The sequence below is a fragment of the Saimiri boliviensis genome, chromosome 9 (assembly GCF_048565385.1).
Source record: "Saimiri boliviensis isolate mSaiBol1 chromosome 9, mSaiBol1.pri, whole genome shotgun sequence".
NCBI lineage: Eukaryota > Metazoa > Chordata > Mammalia > Primates > Cebidae > Saimiri > Saimiri boliviensis.
The window spans coordinates 30,970,621-30,990,640 of NC_133457.1; the positions used below are offsets into that span (position 1 = coordinate 30,970,621).

Here is a 20,020-nt window from a genome sequence, read left to right on the forward strand (position 1 = left end):
GGGAAAGCTCAGTACCTGTGATTTATGGTCCGTATCTTAGATTTTAGAATGCCAAGCAGGAAGTTTTTGTGCTTGCTGACATGCTCACACCTTTAAGTCTCAAGATTGGTGAGGAGGCAGTGGTCCAAGGGAAAGGATAAAAGAAGATAATAAGATAAGCCAAAGGTTTCAAAGGGAGTGAAAGCTATTTAATGTAAATACAGCTCAAGGAGGACTTCCCTATCTGATAAAAAGTTGCAGATAATGGGGCCGATTGTAGGCATGTTGCCTTAACGATGTTGATGGTGATGATGACAGCTTCCACTATCAGAGGGCTCATTTTGGGCTAGGCTGTTTTCTCAGTAGGGTACAGATATTAATTTATTTGCAATGAGCCAGGGAAGTCTGCTGTAGCTTTTAATGTGTCTGAAATAGGACACATGAGCCCTTTAAGAATTTTCAATTGGGGAGGGATAACATTAGGAGAAATACCTAATGTGGGGGGGGGGGCGGGGGGGATGGATGCAGCAAACCACTGTGGCATGTGTATGCATACCTATGTAGCAATCCTGCACAAGCTGCACGTGTACCCCAGAACTTAAAGAAAAAAAAAAAAAAGAATTTTCAGACTAATAATCAGGGCAGTTTCCCAGAAATGGTTCATGAAAGGGATGAGATGGGTGCATGGTGTCTACCCCTTCTTAGCTGTGTGAACTTGGGCAACTTAACCTTCTCGTGCTGTTTCTCTACGGCTAGTTCGTTTAATTTTTGTTGTTTGCTTTTGAGATGGTGTTTCACTCAGTTGCCCAGGCTGGAGTGCAGTGGCCCGATCTTGGCTCACTGCAATCTCCACCTCCCAGGTTCAAGTTATTCTCCAGCCTCAGCCTCCCGAGTAGCTGGGATTACAGGCGTGCACCATCACGCCTAGCTAAGTTTTGTGTTTTCTGTAGACATGGGGTTTCACTACGTTGGCCAGGCTGGTCTGGAACTCCCGATCTCAAGTGATTCGCCCACCTCGACGTCCCAAAAGTGCTGGGATTACAGGGGTGAGCCACCGCGCCCGGTCTAGTATGTGTAGTTGGACAGTTGTTCCTACCACAAAGGCTGTTATGAGAACTAAATGGGTTAATGCGTGTAAAATGCATCTGCATAAAATATAACACAGCTCGATAAACGCGAGTTGCTATTGTTGTCACCGTTGTTATGGCCGCGGTTGCCGCTGAAAAGCGTCGTTTTCTTTCTTCTGGTAACTGTGTGTACTGAATGCCTCGCGCCTGTCCGTACGGCACTCTTCAGTCGGTCACAGTCCTGGGTTGTCGGGGGACTGCACGGGGCGCCCTTGGGAGTGCTCGCAGCAGGGAAGAAAGAGCGAGCAGGGAGGAGTCGAGGGACGGAAAGGAAGGAGGACCCGGAGGCTGAGATGAGAGAGGGGCAACAAGAAGAGAAACCAGCCGCAGCAAAACAGAACTCGCCCCAAACGCGCGCCCGCCTTGCGCTCTCCATTTCTTTGGGCCTGGGAGGAATTGTTTTACTTTCTGTCCCGGGACTGCGCACGGGGCGGGGCGGGGCGACCCAATGGCCCCCCAGGGGTTACTCCGCTCCCCCCCCCGGCCCCGCCCCGCGATTGGCCGGCCCGCCCCGGGACTGCCGCCGATTGGTGCTCTCAGGCCGGGGCCGCGGGGCTTAAAGAGGGGGCGGGGGCGCGCTGCCCAGTAGCGTTACCGTCCCCGCCGTGCGCCCTTCGCCGCTGAACTCGCAGCCTCCCGCGCCCGCCGCAGCCTCCACTGTCCCGCCTCGGGCCGTCGCCCGCCAGCGGCTCGCGAGCGCGGGAAACGTAGCTGGGCAGGCCCAGTCCAGCCCGGGCCCAGGCACAGCCGTGAGCGGCGAGGCGCGGCGACATCCTGGCGCGAACCATGGTGGCCACGTGCCTGCAGGTGGTGGGCTTCGTCACGAGCTTCGTGGGCTGGATCGGCGTCATCGTGACCACCTCCACCAATGACTGGGTGGTGACCTGCGGTTACACCATCCCCACCTGCCGCAAGCTGGATGAGCTGGGCTCCAAGGGGCTGTGGGCCGACTGCGTCATGGCCACCGGGCTGTACCACTGCAAGCCCCTGGTGGACATCCTCATCCTGCCGGGTAAGGACCCGACCTTGGCGGCGGCCCCCAAACCCTTATGCCCTGGGTAGAGAGAGGGGTATTAGACGGCGGTCACAGGGACGTTTGGGGCGCTTGAAGACTTGTGGGTACGCTTTTGACATCCCTAGTCCCACCTCGTTGTAGAAGAATTAGGCAGCCCTGAACTTAACGTCTCCAGGCCTCAGTATTCTTGCCTGGAATTTGGGATAATAGTGGCAATTTGGCCGATGGTAACACTGGCCCTGTCCCCTTGAGAGTTAATAAACTGGGACGCATAACAGAACTGAGTCCGGGTTGATTTTTACCGCGGCCGCAGCCCGCATGTCTCCAGCGTCCTCTTCCCGGAGGGGGGCTTCCCGCTCCCGCCCGGCCTCCCCAGGGCGCAGCGCCCTCGCGTTAGATTCAGCCCGCAGAGGTGAGGAGGAGCGTGTAACACGAGCTGACAGGAGAATCCAATCTCAGGCTGTTTCCCGGTCCTCGTGGGATGCGCGGGGCGCGCCGGCCAGGTGAGGGCCCTCCTAGCTCTGTCTGCCCAGCAGCTGAGCGATTTGCGTCCAAGGAGGTCTCCGGGCTGCCTGGTTTGGCAAATGCCAGGTTGGTTCCCGCACGTGCCCAGGGCCATCTCCGCTGCCCCGGAAACTCCCGCCCCTGCCGTGGGCGCATCCGACCGCGGGGCTGCGGTGACCCGGCTCCCGCTCCGCGCAGCTTGGGTTGGGTAGGGGCGACCGGGCGCTCCTCGGAGGGCGGACTCCTCTGCGGAGACAGGGAGCGTGCCGCCGAGCGTTCCTCGCCGCCACCCCTCCAGCTGTGTCTCGGAGTGGGAAGGAGGTAAAAATTGACAGCCCAGCCCGGGCCAGGGGCCCCATCTTCACGTGTGTCCTCTGGAAACGTTCTGGACGACAGCCTCGATTTAGATTTAAACTACGAGCCATTTGGGCAAGGGTGAGGTCGCCGCCACCCCCTTGATTTTCTGCTGGAATCTCTGCCCTGCCCCGAAGGCATGTCCTTGCCCTGGCCCCTACAAGGTGGCCTTCTGTCCCCCAACCTTCGTGGATTGTGCTCACTTAACGGAGAGAAACCTGTTCCTGAAGCCGCCATTCAATAAGACGCTGCTGGCCCCTTAAGCCTCCTCCCTGCACCCCCTATTTCCAGTCTTTGCAGTTGGAATCGGAATCCTTCCTTCCTCCTTGCTGCCGAGTACTTGGCTCTTATCCCCACAAAGGCACATTTTATCTTGTTTTTTTGTTGATTGTTCGTGAGTGAAGTTCTCCCACTTCGTTTTAAATTCCTTGAAGATAGAGATGGCGTCCTGTTATTCTCCTTACTTCCTCTTCTGGAGCTGGCACGGCCTCTGGCACATGGTAGCTTCGGGCAGTGCTTGCCTGGCTTGCCTTACGCTACCCTTTCCTTCATTTTGAACTTTCAGAAGGCCAGAGGTCATCGAACCCAGATCTGGACTCGGCTGTGGCTAATGCTGGTGTTGGCAGACCTGGCCAGACTCCGGGTTCCAGGACTCACAATCTGGGTGACCCGGGACAAATTGCGAGCCTTAGTGAACCACGGTTGTCTTCTTTGAAAAGCTAAAGTCAGATCAACCACCCATCTTTCACGATTATTTGAGGATCGAATGAAATAAGAAATGTAATCTCCTTTGAGATAGTAGATGCTTCATAATTGGTAGTTATGCTATTTTATTAAAAGCTGGGCATGGTATTTGTAGGGATCTTTGAAGCATAAAATTACCTTTGCTTTCTTCTTCTGAAATTAACTTTACTGAGCATTCAGTGCCAAGTGGTTTGTTTTCAGAGAACAAAGGCCTTCCTCCAGAGGGGAGTGCATATTGGTGGGGGGTTGTCCTTCCTGCTGTCCCCCTCCCTCACACTTTGGGTGGAGGCAGGAACAGTCCTCAGTCCCCATCTTTTGGTGTCCGGACATGACCTTGGCACCATAGCATGTGGACAGCTAGTTCCGTGAATTTCAGAACCTGTGTTGCCAGTTGACTGCCTCCTTTGTGTGGGTGCTGGCTTTCCACAAACCCAGGGGCGTAGTGCTGGGTCAGGGGATGGACCTCAGATTTCCTGGAGCTCCTTTCTGGAGATCTTCAAGTCAGTAGATACTTGACTGATTATTTTTAATTCTGAAGGAGCTGAGATGGGCAGTGCTGGAAGAGCACCCTTGAGAAGTCTGAATTCTGGCAAAATGTACCTTGCTAAGAGACAGCGTTGAAGTTAGGCCTTTGTGCACATGGGGGTCCTGGTGGGTGAGGCAGAAGTCGGGCTAGTTTCTGGGTGAGACTGTGAACTTGGTCTCACCCAGGCTGCTAGTTCTAAGTTCCTTCTAAGCAAAAAGGAGAGTAATAAATGTACCCCAGCCCCCTCTTTTTTTTTTTTAAGAGGAGGGTGTTTTAATGAGAAACATTACATTTAAAAAGGAAACAAATTTGTCTGTGAAATTCTCCCAGTATCATGTCAGACTTATTCTTTTTTTTTTTTTGAGACGGAGTTTCACTCTTGTTACCTAGGCTGGAGTGCAATGGCGTGATCTCGGCTCACCGCAACCTCCGCCTCCTGGGTTCAAGCAATTCTCCTGCCTCAGCCTCCTGAGTAGCTGGGACTACAGGCGTGCGCCACCATGCCCAGCTAATTTTTGTATTTTTAGTAGAGACGGGGTTTCACCATGTTGACCAGAATGGTCTCGATCTCTTGACCTTGTGATCCACCCGCCTCCGCCTCCCAAAGTGCTGGGATTACAGGCGTGAGCCACCGCGCCTGGCCCCAGACTTATTCTAAATAAATGTGACATGAATTGTAATCTGTTTCTTAATAACGTTTTTACTTGGCATTTTACTTGACAGGATAAAGTTCATGTAGTTTTGCTCTACTCTTCTATTTTTCAGTTCTCTTATTCCTTGATTTGCAATTGTTTCCATGATCTGTTGTGGGCACTGTGTTAACTCCATGAATACCAAGGCAGGCGTCTGCCCTCCAGGAACCCTGAGGGTGGAGAGATGCCTTTTAAGCAATTATGAACAGTTAAGGAAGATGCCCAGGGCACTGTGGGTAAGGCAGGAGATGGAGCCCGACCATTTAGGGGCAGGGAGGACAGCAGCCTCTGGGGAGATAGCAAAGAGAAGAAGCCTGAGTCTCAGTTTAGTCTGGGTTCAGGCCACAGCCATTGTGAATGAAAGCACATAGTTAGGAGAAAGTCACCTGGGGAACCTGGAGATGAGAGCACTGCACTGAGACAAAGAACATCAATAATAACAAGTAACCTTTTTGAGGAGTTGGTATAGGCACTGTTTTTAGCACTGCTAACCTAATCTTCAGTAGAATTCTATTAGAGAGATGTAGGTACTATTATATTATTATTGATACTTTATTATTGATTAATTGATTTATTTATTTTGAGAAAGAGTCTCTGTCACCCAGGCTGAGTATAGTGGTTCAATCTCGGCTCACTGCAACCTCTGCCTCCCGAGTTCAAGCGATTCTCCTGCCTCAGCCTCTCCAAGTAGCTGGTACTATAGGCACACACCACCATGCCTGGCTAATTTTTTTTTTTTTTTTTTTTTGAGACGGAGTTTCGCTCTTGTTGCCCAGGCCGGAGTGCAATGGCGCGATCTCGGCTCACCGCAACCTCCGCCTCCTGGGTTCAGGCAATTCTCCTGCCTCAGCCTCCTGAGTAGCTGGGATTACAGCACACGCCACCATGCCCAGCTAATTTTTTGTTTTTTCGGTAGAGACGGGGTTTCACCATGTTGACCAGGATGGTCTCGATCTCTTGACCTCGTGATCCACCCGCCTCGGCCTCCCAAAGTGCTGGGATTACAGGCTTGAGCCACCGCGCCCGGCCAATTTTTGTATTTTTAGTAGAGATGGGGTTTTGCCATGTTGGTCAGGCTGGTCTTGAACTCCTGACCTCAGATGATCTGCCCGCCTCAGCCTCCCAAAGTACTGGGATTACAAGTGTGAGTCACTGTGCCTGGCCTATTGTTACTTTATAGATGCAGAAAGTAAGACATCATGGTTAGGTAACTTGCCCAAGGTCACACAGGTAGAGCTGTCAGTAGCAGACTGGAACCAACAGAGGCCCTCACAGAATGATTCTTGGGAGATTTGAGTTTTCATCTGAACTTTCACAGGGTGGTGTGAAATGGACTCTTGGCCCCTCCATCCTGGAAGCTTGGCCAAGTGGCCTAAACTAGGGGTCCCCATTTCATCTCTCCAGCCCCCTTTTTTCTTGCTGAGTTGTTTTAAAAGCTGAAAAGTGCTTAGTGACCTTGGACAACACTGAGCACCTTCTAAGTCCTGGTAATGGGCCAAGAGGGAGGAAGGGAGATGGTGCTGAATTCCCGTAAGGCAGGGCCCAGGAAGCAAGAGAACGGTGGTCTAACCCCTCTTGTCTGCTCTCTTGTTCCCAGGCTACGTGCAGGCCTGCCGCGCGCTGATGATTGCTGCCTCGGTGCTGGGCCTGCCAGCCATTTTGCTGCTGCTGACTGTTCTTCCCTGTATCCGGATGGGCCATGAGCCCGGTGTGGCCAAGTACAGGCGGGCCCAGCTGGCTGGTGTCTTGCTCATTCTGCTGGGTAAGACAGCTTTCTTAGTGGTACCCCACCGATGAGGAAGCCTGATCGATGTCAGATCTTGTGGTTGCTGCCTTCTCAAGTTCAAGGGAAATGTGAAAGGAAGCCAGTTGGGGGTGGAACCTCACAGTCTGTATCTCTTTGTATTTTATGGGCAGTTTATACAGAGGGCTAAGTAGTGTCTCTGGGAGCTACTGAACAGAAAGATAAATTTAAAAAGAGAAAGGATTTTGAAGGTACGAAATAGCTAAGGGAAAGACCTGAAAGATGGAAGCTTTCTCCTCCTTCCCAGTGGCATTTTAGAATGCCTATGCCCAGGTCCCACAGTAGATCAGTTGAATCAGAATTTTCTGGGGGTCAGCTCAGGCAAAGATATTTTTTGAAAGCTTCCCAGGTGATGCTTATATGCAGGCAAGACTGATAACCTAGTTAATAGATAAAGAAGGAGGCTGAGGTGGGCGGATCATTTGAGGTTGGGAGTTTGAGACTAGCCTGGCCAACACGGTGAAACTCCATCTCTACTAAAAATGGAAAAATTAGCCAGGTATGGTGGTGCATGCCTATAATCCCAGCTGCTTGCAGGGGTGGCGGGGGAGGGGGGCGCTGAGGCAGGAGAATCGTTTGAACCTGGGAGGCGGAGGCTGTGGTGAGCTGCGATGGCACCGCTGCACCTCAGCCTGGTCGACAGAGCAAAACTCCGTCTTGGGAAAAAAAAAATAAAGAAAGAATAGTGAAGAGGATGGCAAGAAGAAAGTCAGGGGTTGAGGGTGGTTAGACCACAAGGTGATGGCTCCATCCTTTACTCAGTAAGCCTTCCTGAGCATGCGGGCCAGGCACTGTGATAGGTGCTGGGGACACTGGTCTTTGCTTTGAGTGTACTTGGACACCTCAATAGAGTGTGGTATGTGCTTATGTAGGATAGGCTGTGCATACACAGGGGAAGGCACCTAACCCGGACTGGATGAGTTTCCAGAGCAGAAGACCTCAGCAATAAGCCCTAAGACTTGAAGAGGAGGTGGACAGGTCATGAATTAAGGGGAGGGACAGTCCAGGTACAGGAAATGGCACGCACTCGTTTGGTTTTGCTGATTACACCTGCACATAGAGGGCTTCGGTGAACAACTGTGGAGGGTCCTTCTAGCTCTATTCTCTTCAGTGATTTCATTTCTCTCCATTTCGTTCTCAGATGCTAGTTTCATTAGCACATTCCAAATCCTAATAGACGGTATGAATTTTAAGAATAACAACACTTGTTGCAAAGTGTACATGTCAGTGAGGAGAAATTAGTCTGGATATGGATTAGATATAAAATCACATTCTTCTGAAGCAAGGTATTCATACCCCCAGATTGGCATGTCAGATCATGTATTTGAGGGGTAAGGGCAAGGGGTCAGGGGTCTGTGTGGGTTGATGCCATTTAGTGATGGGTACCTCCCACCTGGAGGTTTCACAGTCAGTGACATTAGGAAAGTGAGGGGACATGAGAGGCGGGGTACCATTTTCCAGGATTGCAAAGGGATAGAGGTTTGCAGGGGCTTGTGAAGCCACAAGCGCGCGCGTGTGTGTGTGTGTGTGTGTGTGTGTGTGTGTGTGTGTGTATGTTAACAGGAGTGAAAAGACCACTGTAATTTCCAGAGAAAAATCTAGATATGGAAATTTTGGTTCCAGTCCCAAGGAATTTGTGTGTCAGTGCCACACGGAACACATGATCAGCATCCGGTGCTTTGTCTAACTCACAGGGGCCCCTCTTGTAGTGCTTTCTGGAGGTCAGATCTATGTGTCCGATCCCCTTTCCAACAGGAAAGCCAAAGCTCCCCAAGTAAGCTGGGCGTGTGGAATCCAGGGGAAACACTTCTTCTCCTAGACACATGCTGCTTGTTCCTTTGCTTACTTTCTCACGGAGCCCCCGGAAGGCTCTCTTGGGCCCTGAGGATGGCAGAGCCAAAAGGTGGGTCTGTTGTGTGGGGTGCTCATCTTTAGATATTCTGGCCTTCCATATGAGTGTCACAGGTATCCACAAATAAGAGAACACATGAAAACAAACTCTGGATAATAGAGAGATAAAAGCAAAGTATACATAGGTTAAAAAACCCTAAAAACAACAGAATTGTTCAGTTGAATGATCAGGGATATTGAAGGAAAAAGCAACCGGTGCTTTGAAACTTCCTAGCTAAATGTGTTTTTGTTTATCTTCTAAAAGTGAGGTGATGTAGACAGGCAGAATCACAGGGGAAGAAAGTGAGGTGGGGCTGGGGAGTGGATGGGTCCCTCAGTCCCTGTTTGCCTGTCTGGAGTGAAACTGGACATTGAGTGATCTGACCCTACCCAAGGAGGCGGCCCGTTTCTGGACACTCACCGTTTGGATGGGACCAGGAGCCCCCTCATTGCCCTTTTATGGCCTGGCATTTCCGACATGTCTGCCTGCTTTGCTCCCGTTGGGATTTGTTTCTCAGTGGGCCATCACTGCCTTTGGGTTGGATGCTGTTTTGACTGGAAATGTGAAGCTCATTGTCTCAAGTGTGGCACCTGCTGATCTCGAAGTCTTCTCACCACGGAGCCTCAAGTGCCTTGTTTCCCCTGTTGGCAATGGTGGGAGGAGCACGGGAGGGTGAAGGCTCCCTTTGTGTTACTCTGGATTGGTTTCTGTCCCTTCCCCAAAGAAGCCAGCGCCAGGCCGGCGAAGGATCCTCAGGGTCACTGAACGGGGCTAAGCAAACGCACCTCATTCGACCAAAGAGGATGAGGCACCCCTGGGGTTCGGAGGCCTGGGAACTGGACACAGTGTCCCAGCTAGTCCTGGTATGGGAACTGTGAACACTGCTAATTAAAAGCAGTTTTTCCTGACCCTGAAAATCTGTAATTATTTTTGTGAAAGCTTTAAAAAATTATGTCTGTTCTATAACTTTATCTTCTCAGCAGTTACATTTAGTGGTGTGAGGATTTGGTTCCTGCTGTGGAGGAAGAATTAGGAACCCGTTGATGCTTAGCACAGGAGCCGCAGGCTCTCAGATCTGTGGTGGATTGGAGGCTAATCTGTTTGTGGCTTTTCAAGAGTCGCTGCCAAGGCAGGAGGTGCCTGTACCCTGAATTGTTTGATCTTATCAGTTGGAGTCAGATCCAACTGTGCTGAATCTGGAATCTACCACTTTCTCGCTGTGTGAATTAGGGCAGTTCCTTAATGTCTCTGGCCCCATCCATAAAATGGGAACAATAACACCTACTTCTCAGGTTGGTAAGAACAGTGAAGTTATGTGTGAAAATTATTTTAGTATCTGGCACATAGTAAGTGCTCAATAAATGGTTGCTATTATTATTGTTACTGTTTGTTAGCAGCAATAGGAAACTAACCCAGAGAGCAGCTGAGTATTCTTCCAATCATGTCTAATTTCCTTCTTCTTTTTTTTTTTTTCTGAGATGGAGATTCACTCTGTTGCCCAGGCTAGAGTGCGGTGGTGCAATCTTGGATCACTGCAACTTCTCCCACCCAGGTTCAAGCGATTCTCCTGCCTCAGCCTCCCAACTAGCTGGGATTACAGGCATGTGCCACCACAGCCAGCTAATTTTTGTATTTTTTGTAAAGATGGGGTTTCCCCATGTTGACCAGGCTGGTCTCGAACTCCTGACCTCAGGCGATCTGCCTGCCTCAGCCTCTCAAAGTGCTGGGATTACAGGTGTGAGCCACCATGTCTGGCTGGATCAGGTCTGATTTCTGCAGGGTCACCTTCACACATTAACTGGTGAGGAAAGACAAAAACCTTTTTCCGGAAATACCACCTCATATCCTGACCTAATGGACATTTTTTTTTGTTTGTTTATTTGTAGAAACCAGTGTGTAGGAATCAAAGTTTTTTTTGCTTATTCCACTGTTAAAAGACACATTATGCTACCCTACTGAAAACCTCAAATCTTAGTTCTGAGTTAGTCTAATTCTCACCTTGATCTACATTAAAAAGTACTGTATCTGAGTGTTTTTTTCAGACGATGAAGTAGGGAATGAAAGGAAAGGAAGTGTATTTCCTAAGTGGCAACCTTATGTCTTCTCTTCTTCCTTTTTTAAAAATCTGGCCCCAGGAACCATATTTATAGGGGAAAAAGTCGTTAAATCTTGAGCTTTCAGGTTAATAGTGAAATTGCAGTAAAACAAAGGGTGGGGGCAAATGTGGGACCCATTCAGCTTGTTTCCTGCAGGGAAAAGGAATCCTTGGGAATAAAAAGTGATGCCCTCAATCTCAGAACTTTAATAGAACATTTAGAGAAATCGCCCTCCCAACTTATTAGCTTTATATAAACAAGTCTCTAATCTACATAAATCTTCACGTGGAACGATGTGGCATTGTAGTATGATTGTGGCTTCAAATGACTTCATCAGGAAAATCGGAGGCACTAACTGCTTTACGAGTTCTCTTTTTTTTTTTTTTTTTTTTTTTTTTTTGAGACGGAGTTTCACTCTTGTTACCCAGGCTGGAGTGCAATGGCGCGATCTCGGCTCACCGCAACCTCCGCCTCCTGGGTTCAGGCAATTCTCCTGCCTCAGCCTCCTGAGTAGCTGGGATTACAGGCACGCGCCACCATGCCCAGCTAATTTTTTTTGTATTTTTAGTAGAGACGGGGTTTCACCATGTTGACCAGGTTGGTCTCGATCTCTCGACCTTGTGATCCACCCGCCTCGGCCTCCCAAAGTGCTGGGATTACAGGCTTGAGCCACCGCGCCCGGCCAGCTTTACGAGTTCTCTTGTTTTTGCATTCTATGATTTTAAAAAACTGATGAACAAATAAGCATAAAAGCTGGCTTTAAAAAAGGGGTTAGGGAAAAAAAAGATAATGCAGGATGGGACAGAAATAAAGAGAAAATGTTGAAATCAGGCCAGGAAAATACCGTACTGAAATATTCCATTCATTTGATGGTTGTAGCTATGTTTTTTAAGTCAACATTTTAGAGAATGACAACTAAGAAAAATAAAAACTTGGCCGGGCGCGGTGGCTCAAGCCTGTAATCCCAGCACTTTGGGAGGCCGAGGCGGGTGGATCACGAGGTCGAGAGATCGAGACCATCCTGGTCAACATAGTGAAACCCCATCTCTACTAAAAATACAAAAAATTAGCTGGGCATGGTGGCTCGTGCCTGTAATCCCAGCTACTCAGGAGGCTGAGGCAGGAGAATTGCCTGAACCCAGGAGGCGGAGGTTGCGGTGAGCCGAGATGGCGCCATTGCACTCCAGCCTAGGTAACAAGAGCGAAACTCTGTCTCAAAAAAAAAAAAAAAGAAAAGAAAAACTTAAAATTGTCTAAGTTTCAAATGTTAAAAAAAACCAACAAATGAATATCATTCCAACCAAGAGCTCCTTAGAAATCTGATTACTTGTTGTTCTAACTGGCTCATTTGAGAAAGCTGAAGTTAATTGCTACTTAGGTCACATGTTATAACAGTATTGATTGTAGAATATAGTGTTCAATGCATTATGAAATGTTAAACGAAGGAGATCACTAAGAATGTTTTGGCCGGGTGCGGTGGCTCAAGCCTGTAATCCCAGCACTTTGGGAGGTTAAGGCGGGTGGATCACGAGGTCAAGAGATCGAGACCATCCTGGTCAACATGGTGAAACCCCGTCTCTACCAAAAATACAAAAAATTAGCTGGGCATGGTGGCATGTGCCTGTAATCCCAGCTACTCAGGAGGCTGAGGCAGGAGAATTACTTGAACTCAGGAGGCGGAGGTTGCGGTGAGCCGAGATCGCGCCATTGCACTCCAGCCTGGGTAACAAGAGTGAAACTCCGTCTCAAAAAAAAGAAAAAAAAATGTTTTTTTGTGGAAAATTTCAAACCTATGTAAAAGAAGAGGAATAGTAAAGCAGACTCCTGTGAACCCAACCTCCTCAGCAGTGATCAACTCATGACTAACATATGCTTCATCTCCACCTCTCCATTTCGTCCAGTCTTCAGATTTTTTAAAGGAAATCTTAGACAATATATCAAGGAAGGCTTTTTTCACTATTACTAATATAAGAAGTCAGAATAATTTAAATGATTTTAAAGAAAATTTTGCTTTGTACTGGAAATGATGCTTTTAAAAGTTCTTCCAGGGCTGGGCACAGTGGCTCATGCCTGTAATCCCAGCACTTTGGGAGGCTAAGGCAGGCAGTTCACCTGAGGCCAGGAGTTCAAGACCAGCCTGGCTAACATGATAAACCACCCCATGTCTGCCAAAAGTATAAAAATTAGCCAGGCCTGTAATCCCAGCTGTTCGGGAGGCTGAGGCACAAGAATTACTCGAACCCACGTGGGAGTTTGCAGTGAGCTGAGATCGTGCCACTACACTCCAGCCTGGGTGACAGAGTGACACTGTCTCAAAAAAAAAAAAAGTCCTTTCAGTGAAAAGTGACAAAGCTTGAAAAAGGAGGGCCACTGGGGCCAGGCACTGTGGCTCATGCCTGTAATCCCAGCACTGTGGAAGGCTGACTCAGGCAGACTGCTTCAACCCAGGAGCTCCAGAGACCAGCCTGGCCAACATGGCAAAACCCCATCTCTACTAAAAATACAAAAGTTAGGTCAGCCTGGCGGTGCGTACCTGTGATCCCAGCTACTTGGGAGGCTGTGGGTTGATGCCCAAGAAAACAAGACTGCAGTGAATCGAGATTGCACCACTGCTCTCCAGCCTGGGTGACAGAGACCATATCTAAAAAAAAGAAAAAGGGAGGTTTATTGGAAAGAGGAAGAAATGTCAGTGTCTACTGATGTCTTTCTCTGCCTCTTTATCTGTTTCTCTTTCTCTCAGTTGTTACTTCCAAAGTCAAACACACCTGTATTGATTTTATTTAACTTCCTGTTTATTTAACTCCATGTATTACCATGTGTCATCTCATCTCTAAAGAGATTAAAAGCCACACTTACATTTCATTGCTTTAAAACGGACTTCCCAAATATTTTCTGTTTGGTGATGTCTCGAACATTGTTAGTTTTTAACAAGGCATATCTTACCATTAAAGAATGTATTGTATTGCATTATTTGAAAGTTGTTCTGAAAAGAGACAAACAATTTTATTCTTTGAAGGGCAAGGAATTCTACTTCTTAGAGGCCAGGTTTAGATAGATCTGTCTTTATATAGTGAAGCTTTCTTCTCCCTTCCCTTTCTCTTTCCTTCTCTTCCCCCTTCTCCTCCTTCTCGTTTTTAGCTAAGACTATGTCTCATTTTGCTTTCTGTTCAACAGCAAATGGCACCCACTCCAGCTTGTGTAGTTAACTGTTGAATCTTCTGAAGGTAAAAGAGGAGAAAGACTGCAAAGTCTGAGTGCTAAAATTACCCTGTCTTGTTTTTAGAGACTTAATTTAAAAATAAATTCTGATGATGTAAAAAGAAAAAGAACAAAAATTCCCTTTGTATTTCTTTAATTTTCTTGACCTTATAAGTAACTTGACTTTTTAGAAAAACATTTTCTTTGCTTTTCCCAAATAACAGAGAGAACCATTTCAACTCATCTTTTTGGGTTAGCAAATAGATATAAAACTATCAGGCCTTTTATGTCTTTCAGAAAGACAATTTTTTTTTGCCAGTTCTATTACTATTTCACATTTTTTAAAGTTAAGTAATGGTTTGACTTGCATTTTAAACTTCACTGGTCAAAACGTATCCATTTCGCTCTTGAAACCATTGCTGAAATTGAATAAATCCTCCTTTTTTAGTTTTTAAACAATTTCCATTTTGAGTTCAATTGAAGGTCACTGCAGTGAGCCTCTCATTTCCTTTCATGTTGTGTGGTAGCCTGTCATTTTTTAGTGGTTTTGATGTGGTTCATCTTTGAAAGCCACAGGAATGCCACCCAGGGTTCATTTGTCTCCTAGGAAGTAAAGAGCCTGCTGGCACTTACTTGCCTTGTTTTGTATGAATTATAAAAGAAGGAAATCTTTAATGAGGTCAGTGATGAGCTTGCGATTTTAAGTGTGTTAAAGTCACAACAAGGTTTTATGACTTTGGACGTCAGTTTTGGTGTGTATGAAGCAAAAGATATAATTGAAATGAGACTACTTCCCATCCATCCATTCATCCCTTCCCCTGATCACTTATCCCTCCCTATGGAGGTTTATTGCATGACATGTTTAGACCTTTTTCTGATGTTTCCCCTTCCTTCCTTCCTTCTTTCCTTCCTTCCTTTCTTTGCTCCTTCCCTCCTTCCATCCCTTCCTCCCTCCTTCCTTCCTTCTTTCTCTCTTTCCTTCCTTCCTTCTTCTTTCTTTCCTTTTCTTTTCTTTCATTCTTTATTTTTCTCTCTCTTTCTTTTCTTTCTTTGTTTCCTTCTTTCTTTCTTTTTTTTGAGATAGAGTCTCGCTCTGTTGTCCAGGCTGGAGTGCAATGGTGCAGTCTTGGCTTACTGCAACCTCTGCCTGCTGGGTTCAAGCAATTCTCCAGCCTCAGTCTCCCATGTAGCTGGGACTACAGGCATGCACCACCATGCCCAGCTAATTTTTTGTATTTTTAGTAGAGACAGGTTTTCACCATGTTGGCCAGGCTGGTCTCAAATTCCTGACCTCGTGATCCACCTGCATTGGCCCCCCAAAGTTCTGAGATTATAGGCATGAGCCATCATGCCCAGCTTGATTTTCCCCTTTTTCTAATGAATCATATTGGAATAAAATCTAGGAAAATCCCTAATATACTCAAAAGCAAGACTGATGGTTACTTTTGGGATATTGAGCCTGATTATTTCCCTGTGTGAAGATAACTCTTGTTTTATTATTTGCTTAAGGGAACAATCAAATGAATTTAGAGGCAGTTTCTTGTCTTATTCTATAAAATCTGAACTAAATCTGAAAGTTAGGTTTCCACTGGGTGTGGGGAATGCTTTCCTGCATGTGTGTGCACATGTGCTATATGCGTAAATACAAAGTATAGTTGAAAAATATAAATCTTGATTTGAACACTGAGTTGTTTTGAAACCAGTTAATTGTTCGTAGGAAAGATCGGTTAGATTGAACCATATCAGTTGTTTAGGAACTAAATATTTTTCCCTGCAGAATTCAGCTTTTCACTCCCCTTTTTTCCCTGTAAACAAGCCTGGGTGTTGGGAAACCCTTGCTGGCTTGCTGTTTTTGCCCGCAGCAGAACGAATGCCCACTTCTGACGTTTAGAGCTGTGTAAGTAGATTGTATATCGCTATGGACAATCTACACAGCTCTCTCTGGCTGAAACACTCTAGAAGAGGATTTCAGTCCCCTGTCCTGACAGAGCAAAAGGTTTTTCTTGGTGTCTTGCTGAAAGTAGAGACTCTGATAATAGCTAAGCAATTCTCCAAAAGTGCCTGATTTGGAATCCATGCCAGAAGAAGAGAAAGAAAAAGATTTTCCCCTGCATCTGAGGTTTTCAAAGTCCTGGGCTAGAAAGGGAGGTTTCAAGTACACACCGCTTTTCTTGAACATTCTAGTCACAGAAGGAAAATACATCTTCTCCTGGTATCTCTTATGAAAATATTATAGAAGCTGTAATGACTGTGCTTACTTTTTAAGAAAAAGGAAGTATTAGCATATGGATAGATTTTAGTGGTTTTTTTTTTTTTTTTTTTTTTTTTTTTTTTTTTTTGGTGTTTTGTTTGTTTGTTTGTTTGTTTGAGACAGAGTCTTGCTCTGTCACCCAGGCTGGAGTACAGTGGCATGATCTTGGCTCACTGAAGCCTCTGCCTTCTGGGTTTAAGGAGTTCTTCCTGCCTCAGCCTCCTGAGTAGCTGGGATTACAGTCGCCCACCATCCATGCCTGGCTAATTTTTGTAATTTTTAGTAGAGACTGGGTTTTGCCGTGTTGGCCAGGCTGGTCTTGAACTCTTGACCTCAGGTGATCCACCCATCTTGGCCTCCCAAAGTGCTGGGATTACAGGTGTGGGCCACCATGTGTGGCCAATTTTAGCTTCTTAGATAATCTATAAATAATTAATGGAGTGAATTTGGGCTGTTAGGAAGCCAATCTGGGCAATTCATAGCTTTTCAAATTAACTCTCTTCCTTCTCATTTCCTGTTGAGATCTATTCTTTTTAAGGATAGAAATAATATCTTTTGATGTATATCTATACCCAGCTTGTGGGGGTGGGCTTAACCTGTTGTCAATAAAGATCTATCTTATAAGCAGCACAAATGCAATGAGATTGTTTAAAAGGTCTTTCAAAATGGGTAAGACCAATCTTTTTTTCCATTTAGAACTAATATACAAGGCTGTTGGATTTGATTGCTTATGTTAAATGATATTTCTTCTCTGTGGGCAAAGAGAGTAAGTTAGAAAATCACTCACCATGAGTAGAAATCAGAAAAAAGCTTGCTGAGTCGAAAGTGCTGCTAAAGAGGACCCTGGGTGGCAGACATCAGACTGTCAATGCAGTATTCTGTCTTGAATTTGTTGATGGCTTTTGTGGTTAATAATTGGAAACCTAATTGCTGTTGTTATTATTATTATTATGATGATGATGATGATGATGTCTGTGAACTTTAATGTGCCATCTCAACTTAAAGAGGTTTGGAGTTACTTTGTCTAAAGCTGCGTTGTTCAGTACAGGAGCCACTAGCTACATGTGGCCATTAAAATTAAAATTAAGGGAAATCCAATACTCAGTTCTTCATCTCACTAGCCTCTTAATAAATGGTCAGGGGTCTCACATAACTTGTGGCTACTTTATTTGACAGTGGTGATCTAGAGTTTTGAAAAATTTTAAAAAGTCTTTATAGGCTCTTGCCTGCCCATGTTTTGTTACTTTGCTTATAAAGAGGTGAAAAACTAAATGATATATAAGCTATTTACTCTATAGTATCAAAACCAAAATGAAGATTAGATTAATTAGTGCAAGACCATAAGTAAAGTTTTACCATTTTGAGCCTTGAATGGGCGAGTTCTTTTACTCCAAAGACTGTTCATTTGCGGGTTGGGATTTGTGATTGTGAACAGCATAATACAAACTTGAAGCCTTATCTGGTACTCCGTTTCCTTCTAGCAACATTCCCCACACCAAGGGAAATTTCATACTTTCTCCAGATCTTTGTAATGTCAATTGACCAAACAGAAAATAGAGTGGAAAATTGAGGTGGCTGCCATCTTGTTTCTCATTTTTGAGAAACTGGTCTACATTGAACACATACTATTTGCCTGGTACCAAGGTAGGCATAAAAAAGGCATGGCCCGTACATTCAAGGAACTGAGAGCTTAGAATGATAAATAGACATGTAAAGCAATAATTATAATGCAATTAGGTAAGTATATTAGTAGGATTATAACTATGGATATAAAGTATTGATATACAAGTAAATACAGATAATTTTTTTGGACTTAAGTGGTTTATTTCTAGGTTTTTACGTTGGAATTATTTTGTTTCTTCCACTTGTTGAAAAAAATAGGAACTCAGCAGTCAGGTTCTTCTACAGAACCTGCTGTACTTTGGTTCAGTGTTGAGGGAGCAGAGCTGTGAGTATGGAGCTTTTTGGAGCTGGTTGGAAGGCACAAGTGTGTGTATGTGGAGTGAGTGGGCCTGCCTACGTGCCTGGTGTGTGATGGGTGTCCCCAGTCACGGCCTCTCCATGTCTCTCCAGCTCTCTGCGCCATTGTTGCCACCATCTGGTTCCCTGTGTGTGCCCACCGTGAGACCACCATCGTGAGCTTTGGCTACTCCCTGTATGCAGGCTGGATCGGTGCTGTGCTGTGCCTCGTGGGCGGCTCTGTCATTCTCTGCTGCGCTGGAGATGCCCAGTCCTTTGGTGAAAACCCTTTCTACTACTCTTCGGGCTCCAGCTCCCCGACTCATGCCAAGAGTGCCCACGTATAAGAGGGCTGCTCCGCTGCCCACAGAGGTGCTGTGATGCTGGGCTCAGGGCCCTAGGTTTGCTTGTCGCAGTCGGGGGAAGCCCGCTCCTCTGCCAGGCTCTGAAGCCAAAGGTCTAGAAAAGCATTCTGGCAGGCATTTTATAGTCTTAACTTCTCCCCCTTTCCCTCATCTTTTGGTTGCCTTAGAAGAAATCTCTAGCTCAGATAATGCCCATGCATTTTTCTCATGGTGTTGCCCACTGTTAGCTCTTTTCTTGGCCATTCATTTGCTGTTTATTAAAAAATATATTATATATAGTTTGTTTCTTTAAATGTCAAATGTCTTGCAAACATCACTAGTTAGGTGGGGGTGGGGAAGAGAAATACAGGACACTTTTTTTTAAACAGGGTCTCACTCTGTTGCTTAGACTGGAGTGCAGTGGTGTGATCTTGGCTCACTGTAGCCTCAACCTGCTGGGTTCAAGTGATCCTCGTGCCTCAGCCTCCTAAGTAGCTGGGGCTGCAAGCATCCACCACGACATTCAGCTAATTTTCAAGTGTTTTTGTAGAGAGAAGGGCTCCCTATGTTGCCCAGGTTGATCTTGAACTCCTGGATTCAAGGTGTCCTCCGCCTCGGCCTCCCAAAGTGTTGGGGTTGTAGAAGTGAGCCACTGCACCCGGCCAAGACACTTTTCAAACAGATACAGATGACAATGGGAGCCTCATAAAGATGCCTTTTGTGTTCTCCCTACTCTCCAGTTCTAAGGTCATTTACTTGTAAAAGACAGAAAAAGATAGCGCTGGGGACATGGGATGGGGGAGGGAGGGGAATAGTGGGACTTTCTTTCCACAGGAAAGTTTCCCTTTTGTAAGTCGAGGGCCAGGGATAGGGATATTTTTTAGTTTGTGATTTTACATTTATCTGTACATACTTTTTCAAGATAGATCATTTTTATAACCATGGTTTTCCTGAAATCCTCAATTCATCAATATGAAGGAAATGAACCACGTAGACTTTATGCAATAAATAACAGGACAAGTGAGTATAACTTTAACTGATGTTCCACACCACATTTTTGATTTCAGGTTTGTATGATGCAGTTTTTAATCATACGATTTCATATGCTTCAAACTAACACATTTTTAAAGCTTTCCCCCACTTTTCTCTCTATTTGCATTGTTAGCCATGTTGTTTAACGTAAATTGTACTGTTGAATTTGGCTTTACGGGTGTAAACACTGATGGTATATCAGTATCTGAGACCCCAAACTCTCCAAATACTGATGGTGCATTTTATTCTTTAAGTGAAATCTGTGCAATAAAATAACAGACTGTCTGCAAAACTGGCCTTCAATCTTCTGTTGTATCCAGAGGTATCATTATTGATTTTTAAAATTCTCATTAATCTCTACTGGTAATTTATAGGGAACTTGATCAGTGATCCAAGAACAAGTGATTCTGCATTGCCTTGAATAATTAAAAAGTTATATTTTATTCACTGTATAGTGGTGGTAGTTTGTGGTCATGAAAACATAACCTTGATGCTCTCTAGGTT

The 20,020-nt window shown here is 45.9% G+C and overlaps 1 protein-coding gene across 1 annotated transcript; it reads left to right on the forward strand.

Annotated features, from left to right (window-relative positions):
- The first annotated feature begins 1,650 nt into the window (after nucleotides 1–1,650).
- CLDN11 (claudin 11) lies at nucleotides 1,651–19,811 on the forward strand. The gene is made up of 3 exons (XM_003924952.4): nucleotides 1,651–2,118; nucleotides 6,539–6,703; nucleotides 18,255–19,811. The coding sequence occupies exons 1-3, from the start codon at nucleotides 1,893–1,895 to the stop codon at nucleotides 18,485–18,487; spliced, it is 624 nt and encodes a 207-aa protein (XP_003925001.1). The 5' UTR covers nucleotides 1,651–1,892; the 3' UTR covers nucleotides 18,488–19,811.
- The last annotated feature ends 209 nt before the right edge of the window (nucleotides 19,812–20,020 follow it).